Genomic DNA, 9,749 nt, shown 5'->3' with positions numbered 1-9,749 from the left:
TGCTCTTTAGCGCCCTTCAAAATTTTTTCCTCTTTTTTTTCATTATTTTTTCATGCCAAATCCAGTGATTTTCGTGACCTCAAAACTTATCCCAAATTTTTATGTATTTTAGGCTAGAAAGATAAAATTTAAACAAAAGATGACGTTCTATAGGTAGTCCACCCAGGCCTTAATGTTGATTAAAAAATTCATTATTAAACATTCAAGCTATTTTCATAGATAAAATAAACGTTTAATTATTTTCTGGTTCGTCGAGCAGACATAGATATTTTCAGGCCTCGCTATGAAAAAAGCCGTGGAAAAACATTCTTTAAACTTCTTCCATTCAAACTGTAGATCTGTCTGTGTTAAAATACTAATTCATTACTGCCCTCGTACTAACAGCAATTATATTGTAAACAGAAAGTACTTTGGAGAATCCGGTGATGCTTGTGATGAACGCTCTCTTCTTCAAAGGGATCTGGCAGAATAATGAGTTTCCAGCGCAAGAAACTAGATCAGAAAAGTTCTACGAATCCTCAGGGAATATCATCGATGTTCCTTTCATGAAGGCAGTTGGGGAATTTAATTATGTAGAATCACCGGAGCTCGATGCCAAAATTCTAAAAATTCCATATCTGGTAAATTTACAGCGCCTAAAACTCATTTTAAATCTAAAAAAATTTGGTAAAATAATGAACGAAAAATCTGGAACACATAAATGACTTAAATCATTACTCGTTATCATTGTTCATTTCAATGTAATTAATTTTATGATGTCTTTTATCTTTCATTATGTTCATGAAATTGCTGACCTCCAAAAACAGAAATCATTAATATTTATACTTTTTTATAATTAGGGCCAAAAAATGGCAATGTACATTGTATTACCAAGGACTCAGGATGGTCTTGACACAGTAATTAAAAACATTAATTCCCATATTTTGATGAGACTCGTGAGGAGCATGCAAATATTCTCAGTGGAAATAAAACTTCCGAAATTCAATCTTGAGTACACAAGCCATATGGAACCCGTTTTACGTGAGGTAAGAATTTGTCTTTGAAATGTAACTCATAAATATAACTCATAAATCTTTATAATCGTGTATCTATTTTCCTGAATTTTTGAATCGATTTTGAATGACAGAATAATAATGAAACTTAAAAATGGAATATTTTGTACATCAATTTTATCAATCGTTTTTCCAAAATTTAGAAAAAAAAATTGAAAAATGATATTGCCAATAACACCTTAAGGACATCGAGTAATTAATTTTTTCTGGAGAGAATCGCTCTCAGGAATATAGGATAAGATACGATCTTTATGTTGAGCACAATTACAAACCGTTTCCGGACATTTTTATGAGAAAAAAATTCCTCAAAAACAAAATTTAACATGTAGTTGTCGTAAGAGCACTTTCATTCTCAATCTCGTCGTTGGAAACTTAAGGAATTTTTCCGTACATCTTACCACATACGATATTATTCGTTAAATTCTCTAGTTTTTCAATAATTAATTCTTAAATCGTTTACTTTGGTTATAAAATATAGACTTATCTACAGTAGACTAGCTGCTGCCGCCAGCATGTCTCGTACTCTCCCTGTGACAAACCCGAAAATTTAATACCGGTTTCACATTTTTCTCTTATGTTCTTATAGAAATTCCCCTAAAATAATTCTCACTGACGGATTTCGTGGAATATTCTGTAATTTCTCCTGAATATTCCTCTCCGTCTACCAAATTCACTATAAGATTTTCTATTAATTTTTTTAGTGTGGCTTTCTCTCAAAGTTAAACATTTTTTTGGACAGATGGGTATTAAGAGCATCTTCACGAATACCGCGACTTTGACGGGTATTGCTAAAGCTAAAAGGGGAGCGGCTCAAGTGCTGGTATCTGATATTGTGCAGAAAGCCGCAATTGAAGTTGATGAAGGAAGCAGTTATGTTGGTGCAGGTATGACTAAATTTATGAGTATAAAAACGGTAGATATCGTGTGTGAAATGAATTCAAATAAATTTCAATGAATTCATGATTTTTTTAGTGAAAATTCATTATGTCAATGATATAATGTACTTCCGGGCTATTGGGATGGAGTTTTCTACTCGCGGGGAGCCGAAGACGAGAACTGGCCAACCCCACGAGTTGAAAAAACCCCATCTCCAAAGCCCGGACAATATTTTTCCGTAATGATTTTCAAGTTTTCGAATTCGGGAAGTACATAGTAATTCCCACATGAGAAATCATGAAAATCGATTCGAATCGAATCGAATCGAATCGTTAATTGTCGGATTATAAAACTATCGTCTCGTGGTACAACCCTCCCACAAGTAAAAAAATCCATAACGCACGTGTTTCATATACTATTTTATGTCATCTCTAATTAATTTGTCGTTTGTCTACACAGCAGCAAATTTAGGAAGTGTTCCGGACCGGAAATTCATCGCAAGTCATCCTTTTCTCTTTTACGTTGAGGATGAAATAACCGGAACAATATTGTACATGGGCAGAATGGAAAACCCATTGCAAACTGTTGGAAATACGGAAACATCCACAATCTCCACGCTCATGCATCCAGATGAACAGTTCAGTACACACCAACTATCAGGTAACAATGAAAACCATTAAATATTGCGCCTCAATTTAACTATGAATTTATTATTATAATTGCTCAATTCACAATAAACATACGCAAGATTCTTCTAATTATCACACGGAGAGAAATATTTAGTAAAAATTACGGAACTTTCAGTTCACTTACCGATTACGGAGTTGATTCGAAAAATTTAAGTGACGGTATCGTTATTTTTCACCAATAATTCAGATAAAAATTACGGAATGACGCGGAAAAATTCCGTGACTTTAGATAAAAATTACGTGACAGTTCCGTAAAATTTCCGACAACCACATTTCGCTCCAGAATTACGGAAAATACACGTAATTTTTATTGAATATTTCTCTCAGTGCATCCAACCGTCCGATTTCTTTTCGGTAAATATCTATTTTAGCTCCAAATTTTCGCTTATTCAGGCCAATGAATGGAATCCTGTGATTGGCTGCCGCGGTACCGGAAGTGATTACGAGCGTGCGTAAAGAATGGTGTATAGTAGGGTATAACTCAAACAAGTATATTGTGCAACAAGGGCGGAAAGTCAGTGTTTTCCCGCCGAAGGTGTATATAATATTTTTCGGAATGCCTGCAGAGGAAACTTCGTGTTTTGGTGTCCTAAAAGCGGGAGGAAAGTGAATACTTTCCGCCCTAGGGTGGAACATATTCTCAGATACTTTTGAAATGAGAATAGAGGTCAGAGACAAAAAAAAAAAGGGGAAAAACTCTCGGCAATACACTTGATTGATTTTATCATCATTTTCCGAATGCCACAATTAAACCTAATCTGTTAACTTCAATCAGTAATTCACTCGATTCAACAGTTATTTGTATCATATATATAGGCAACAAAGGTATCAAAATTGTCATTTTAATATCGAGTAGCTAGGCAAAATGGTGCCATCCTATTACCTGGAATTTGATCGAAAAAATATTTCGTAATTAGTGGAACAAACGGCGAAAACTTCTTCGAAATTCTCCAAAAATAGCATGTCGGTTGATTTACCGTAAGAATTATGAAACGCAAATTATGACGCAACTTATATGTCGGGCTTTCTATTTTTTATGATCAACTCCATCCCGTTCTATTCAAGTATCTTTTCATATTCATTATATCTTTCATATGGATTCCCTGCATCTTTCATTCGGAAAATTACGTAGTAGACAAAAAGACACAAGTTACTGATGGGTAGTTTCATTCTTTATCACTGAAAAAAGTAATTCTCTTGGTAGAAACACGGGTAGCAATCCGGGAAGCAGTCAAATAGTATTGAAGGGCGCTAAAGAGGGATATGGTTTAAAAAGGATTCACCAAGTTTACAAAAAAATAATAAAAATTACGCAGCTTATCATTACTGTGGATGGGATTGAGTGAGAGCTAGATGGAGTGGTAAATATTTTTTATTATTTTTTAGTAAACTTGGTATCCCTATTGGGAAATTTGATATATAGTGAATCGGCAAAAATGAACTTTCCACTCAGGAAAAATCAAGCTTATCTTTTTTTACTGAGAGAGAGGTCCTCTACTCAGAACTCGCGAGCTTTCCCGGGAATTTTCACTATCGAAAAATTTCATACGCAATTAATCAGATTTTTGAAACTTGTATGAAATTTTGAAAGACCTTGAATCATTTTTTTGTCTATTTAATAATTGTTAGTCAATTATTTTTCATGAGTCAACGAATAATCATTTCCGGAAAATCGATATGTATTATAATTCAACTCATTGATTTGACTGAACTTCATGTTAAAAGATTTTTTAAAAATAGATGAAAGTTTTGCAGAAATGAAAGATTACTATCTGGGAATTCCCCATTTTTTCAAGATTTTCACGATTTCAAGGTTTTTTTTCAAAGGCAATAAAAATCTAAAAAAAGAATAATGTAATGACTTATACTAATGATAGAAAACAATCGTTAAATAAACATTAAAGTGGGGGAAACGAGTGAAGTAGATTGGTCAAGGACCATTGGAGGCAACTACAATCAGCCTCGAGTTGCCTCCACCGATGTATCAGTCTCATCAAGTTTTACTCCATCGAATATATCACGTCGGAGTGTCATTCCTAGTCTTTTTCTTATAACCAGACCCATAATCTCCGAAATTATACCTTCAAATTTGGCTTTGAATTAAATAAAATGTTGGGAACCATTTCAGTACTTCTCAGTGTAATCTGTGGAACGTTTGCAGGTAATTGATTTGTGTACTTGTTATTCGTGTACTCGACGCCGGGAATTTCCCAGCGTTCCATCGTTTCGAGACAAAAAAACCTGTTTGCAACTCGACATAATTCTCCGTCGTAGGAAAAAAAAACGAGTATTTTTGTTTTCTTTTCCGCCTGTTTTAAACAGTTCCATTTTTTTCAGCTTATCCAATCGGCAACGGCAATTCACAGAGATCTAATTATTTCAACGTCGAACTTCTACAGGTAAATATTATTTTTTTCAAATAAAAGTCACTGACTGGAACCCTCTTTCATGAGGCACTGAATAATGTACTTCCGGATAATTGCGATAGAGTAATTCGCTCGTATGAAATTGACGGTTGAGTAAAAAAAGTGTGCCAAATTTTGTTCCTACGTTTTTTTCGTAATAGTTTTCGTCCTTGAGAACAGATTACTAAAAACAAAATTGGGTTTGAGAATAATTAACTGCAGAATAGAATCGTAATAGAAAATTATATCTTTTAATAAAAAAAAATCTACAAACAGGATTTTCTGTTGGCATTCAAATATTTATGAATTATCCTCCAATCTTTTTATTTTTCCATCAAACCGAATAATGATGTAGTAATTACCTCCAAGCAATTATACCCCAGTATGTAAAATCACCATTTAGAATTTAATTGATTTTTATCTAGATTTTTGAATCCTGTCACTTTTGTTGGAGAATAGAAATTCGATGAGCATTCGAATTAAAATTATTCAAATCCGTATAATGATAGAAAAAATCATAAAAGTTTGTATCCAATCAGAGACGAATCGCAGATTTATAAGTAAAAATAGTTATACGCAAAAAAAATATACAAACCACTTGTTTGCATTGATTTCAGGCTGCATGTGAAGGCAATTCCGAAAACATAATAATTTCTCCATTTAGTGTAAAATCTGCGTTGACAATATTGTCTGAGGGAACAGGTGGAAACACACGAGAGGAACTTCTGGCAGCCCTAAGGCTTCCCTCGGATCCAACAGAGATCCATGCTCTATCAAAAGAGGCATTAGCGTTGCTCCAGGTAAATGCAATCCCAATAAATTACCCTGTGAAATATGGTGGGCCATGAAATTTTCATTTGGATGATTAAATTTTTCAAATTCCGCCACCGCAAAAATATCCCACATCTATAAATAATCTTATGCACGTATTTTCCGTTATTTGAATTGTTAAATTTGCGGTCGACAGGATAATAGAATTAGCTCTGAAATTACATTGGCAAATCGTCTGTGGGTTGGACGAGGGATTGAGCTATCTGGAGATTACAATAGATTGCTTCGCACACATTATGGTGGAGATGTACGAATGATTAATTTTAGTGATGTCGTCGGAGCTGCAGCAGTCATTAATGATTGGGTTCGTCAAGTAACCAGAAATAACATTCAGTCAATCGTAGATAACGGTAAGGTCGTAATATATATTACAAATTACGCTTTTTTTTAAGTCTCCACTCATTTATTAATCATGTCACTACGAGAAATTAATCGCTTTTTTAAAAATAATTACTAATGTTCTCATCTCAGATGTCAATTGAAGAAATAGGATATATTGCAACCTTTTCACGATTTTTCATTTTTCCTAGGGTTTCCATAAATTGTTAATTGGAAAACTCATGAATAAGTAAATCCTCTTGAATATCGTAGCACCGACTGGTAAATCACATATTCAAAAAAATCATCTCCAAGAATATTCAAGGAAAAATCTGGTCATTCAGCACTGACTTGCTCCTCTAGTCGCAAGGATTATCTTGTAATGATGATGACAAAAATAATTTCGCGCTAATCACTATTTCCGTGGAATCACCCATAAGCGTATCATTGAAGTTGATAAAACAAGCTATATTTTTTCGTACTAATTGAATTAATTAAGCAGTAATTAGGCAGTAATTAAGCATTAAGTAAATTAAGGAAGATATACCCTTAATCTGATTTATTATCAAATGATGTTGATAAATTTCAAAACAAAACATGGAATTGTCTTAAGTTGCGCGAAATCGATTATTATAACTTTTTTCAACTTTTATGTATAATTTTGTAGGAAACATTGGCCCGGGTACTCAATTACTTTTAACCTCTGCTATTTATTTCAATGGTCGTTGGTTAAAATCCTTCGATGCTACCTCAACAAGGACACGTTGTTTCCACACGTTCAAGACGGACTGTCAAGAAGTTTCTATGATGGAGAATGTTGCAACCTATAAATTTGCGAATATACCTAGTCTCGATGCTCAGGTCGTTGAGATTCCATATGCGGTGAGTTAGTTTTTGTGATAACACCACTATTGTGATAACACATGTGATAACACCACATTTTTGTTTGTGTAGATGTCCAGACTATTCAAATATATTTTCGATTCCTTTAGTTTTGTTATTAAATGATGAATCAATTAACTTTTGCAGAAACATAATTTGGTATATTTTCATAAATCTTGTCTTCCACTAGTTGATTAGATTTTTTTTCGAAGATAAAACATTTTTTGTTCAAAATAGTTGTACTTTTTTCTTCATTTCATGAATTAAAATTTTCTCACATTCATCTCTTCATATTTTGTAATTATTTGGTAATATCTTCAAGAGGAAATGAAAAGCAATTGAATTTCAGGATGGCAGATTGTCTATGATAGCAATTTTGCCAAACAAAAAGGGCCTTCGAGGTCTCCAGACATTGTGGAAAGATCTTGCCTATACCTCAGTGGCAAACATCCTTTCAAATCTCCAAGAAACCGAAATTATTCTTCAAATACCGAAATTCAGTATTGAAAGCAAAATTGAACTACGACCAGCCTTGGAATCCGTAAGTATTTAAGAGTTTGATTGGTACCATTTACTTGGATTTTTTTTCTGAATCAAGACGAATTTAATGCATCATGAGAAAATCTCTTTCAAAATAAAAATAACGAATCGTTTTTTTTGACAGTTGGGAATCAGAGACCTTTTTGGATATCCCGCAAATATAACTGGAATCTTGACCGGTAGCTCATCTCAAGTTGAAAGCGTCCTTCATAATGCTAGGATGGATATAGACGAAATGGGAACAGTTGCTGCTGCGGCTACAGGTAAAAATATTCCTGTTCATCAAGAAAAATACTAGCGTTTAACAAAAGATCTGAAAAATACATTGTCTTTCGAAGACCTTCCAAAATTATATTCTAGGGAACTCTCAATCGTCTCTGGAAAACCGCGCCTTCTGAAGATTCCTCCAAAGATTTCTAAAAATATATTATAAATATATTTCAAACTCATTTTTTTTATGCAAGCTGCTACATTAAGACAAATTATTTCTGCTATACATAAACGTATTATAAACAAGTACTTACCTAAAATTTCAGCGTGAGATACCCATTTCATATTTTTCACTGGAATAAATCATAATTTTTCTTAATGTTATTCATTTCTCAATAAGAAAATGCTTTAAAAATGCAAATGGAAAACCTAATATTTAAAAAACTATTTCCGCAGTAATTTCGGTGGTGCCTTTGATGGGGTCAACCATGGAGGTTTTCCGAGCAGATCGTCCCTTCGTCGTCATGATTGTGGATCGACCAACAGCGAGTATCATTTTCGCTGGTCAAATTACCTATCCCACCCCAGCGTAATCTCCACAATTGATTAGTACGATCATCACCTAGGAAATGAAACTCCAGTAAAACCTACCACTAATTCACTCAAAGGAGGAATATAAGAAAGTGGAAATCAAGAATGAAGAACAAAATAAGAACTGAAGTTACTCGAATACGTTTTTATACTCAAATAAAATAAGTTATATACCAGTTCTAACGAATTTTTCATCGAATGGGACATGTAAAATGTTGCATTTTTGATAATTTTGTTGCTCGGTTTTCCACCGAATTAATTGTTCCACACTCACATACGCGTACACTCATGACCCGCTCACTTCAGATGTCCAGTGTCCTCTCACCTCTGACACCTGAGACGCCCCTTGATGGACAGGTGTAATCAGAGATTAGAGGGAAGACTAGCGCCTGCGACGTTGACATCTTTTCATTTCGTTTCTTCCATTTCATTTTCTCCATTTCCTTCCTCTTTTCTCTAAAATTAATTATCCATCAGCGTTCTCACGCTGATGAATGTTAATATTAATAAAAATAATGCATGTCATTTGATTACTGGTTTAATTAAAAAATTTATCAAAAAAGGATTTCCTATTTTTGAATATCTGTGCACAGTGGTTAAAATTGATTTGATAACGCCGAATGTTCAAACACATTGAAAAGATCTAAAAAAAGATTATAATATTTCAAGTTTTGTTAATTACTCTTATCTCTTTTTACAAGATGAATATTTGAAAATGGAAAAAGCAGAAGTAGAATTTCTATAAATTCGATGCTTTTCGAATTTTCCATTTCTATTGGTTTAACTCGCAAAAGAGCGGGAACCCAGCTGTCGCAAGGAGGATTGACCAAAGTAAAGGCTCAGTTCTGGGGGTTTGAGTGACCCCAAGAGCATCGTAGTAGCCGACCCCATAAGAGGGAAAGCGCCACACGCAACGCTGGGGTATCTGTCGTTAGCCGAATCAGCGACTTTTCAGTAATATTCCTCCAGCTTCCCTTTTAAGGCCCGGGTGGAGGGATTTTTGCCCGACATGTCCCTAGGGAATTCCCTAGAAAAAACGCGTTTTACGGGCAACTAAATGCCAGCCCCTGTAGGCCCTCAAAAAATATAATGATAGGGTCAATCGACAGATCATTATTTTTGCCGGGCCGGTAATTAGGTCTCAGGGGTGGGAAATTGAGGAATGAACGTGTAAATTACGTTCAAAGAGACCCCCTAGATTTCACCAAGATGAATTCTCCAATGATCGTTTGGGGAAAAATATGGCGGCTCAATCACTATTTTTGCGCTAGGACGCATAGAACGCGAGAAAATCGAGTTTTTCTAAAAAAAAAAAATTCGCGAAAATCGACTTTTCGATACATGAAATCGATGCG

At 34.4% G+C, this 9,749-nt stretch overlaps 1 protein-coding gene across 2 annotated transcripts in view; it reads left to right on the top strand.

The window, feature by feature from the left end:
- Positions 1 to 8,572, top strand: part of LOC105271027 (heparin cofactor 2) — an 11,352-nt gene extending 2,780 nt beyond the window's left edge. Inside the window, exons 5-15 of one of the 2 annotated variants that reach the window (XM_011312327.1) lie at positions 403 to 620; positions 840 to 1,025; positions 1,792 to 1,936; positions 2,391 to 2,588; positions 4,955 to 5,016; positions 5,640 to 5,822; positions 5,990 to 6,203; positions 6,839 to 7,053; positions 7,403 to 7,594; positions 7,718 to 7,856; positions 8,260 to 8,572. In XM_011312327.1, the coding sequence (XP_011310629.1) occupies positions 403 to 620; positions 840 to 1,025; positions 1,792 to 1,936; positions 2,391 to 2,588; positions 4,955 to 5,016; positions 5,640 to 5,822; positions 5,990 to 6,203; positions 6,839 to 7,053; positions 7,403 to 7,594; positions 7,718 to 7,856; positions 8,260 to 8,396 (1,889 nt within the window). In that variant the 3' untranslated portion in view covers positions 8,397 to 8,572. Of the gene's footprint in view, positions 1 to 402; positions 621 to 839; positions 1,026 to 1,791; positions 1,937 to 2,387; positions 2,589 to 4,954; positions 5,017 to 5,639; positions 5,823 to 5,989; positions 6,204 to 6,838; positions 7,054 to 7,402; positions 7,595 to 7,717; positions 7,857 to 8,259 lie in introns of both variants that reach the window. The other variant, XM_011312325.1, reaches the window with a different exon arrangement.
- The last annotated feature ends 1,177 nt before the right edge of the window (positions 8,573 to 9,749 follow it).

The sequence above is a fragment of the Fopius arisanus genome, unplaced genomic scaffold, assembly GCF_000806365.1.
Source record: "Fopius arisanus strain USDA-PBARC FA_bdor unplaced genomic scaffold, ASM80636v1 scaffold00100, whole genome shotgun sequence".
Lineage (NCBI taxonomy): Eukaryota > Metazoa > Arthropoda > Insecta > Hymenoptera > Braconidae > Fopius > Fopius arisanus.
Note: the sequence above shows the minus strand (reverse complement) of the source record. Positions and strands in the feature narration are given on the sequence as shown.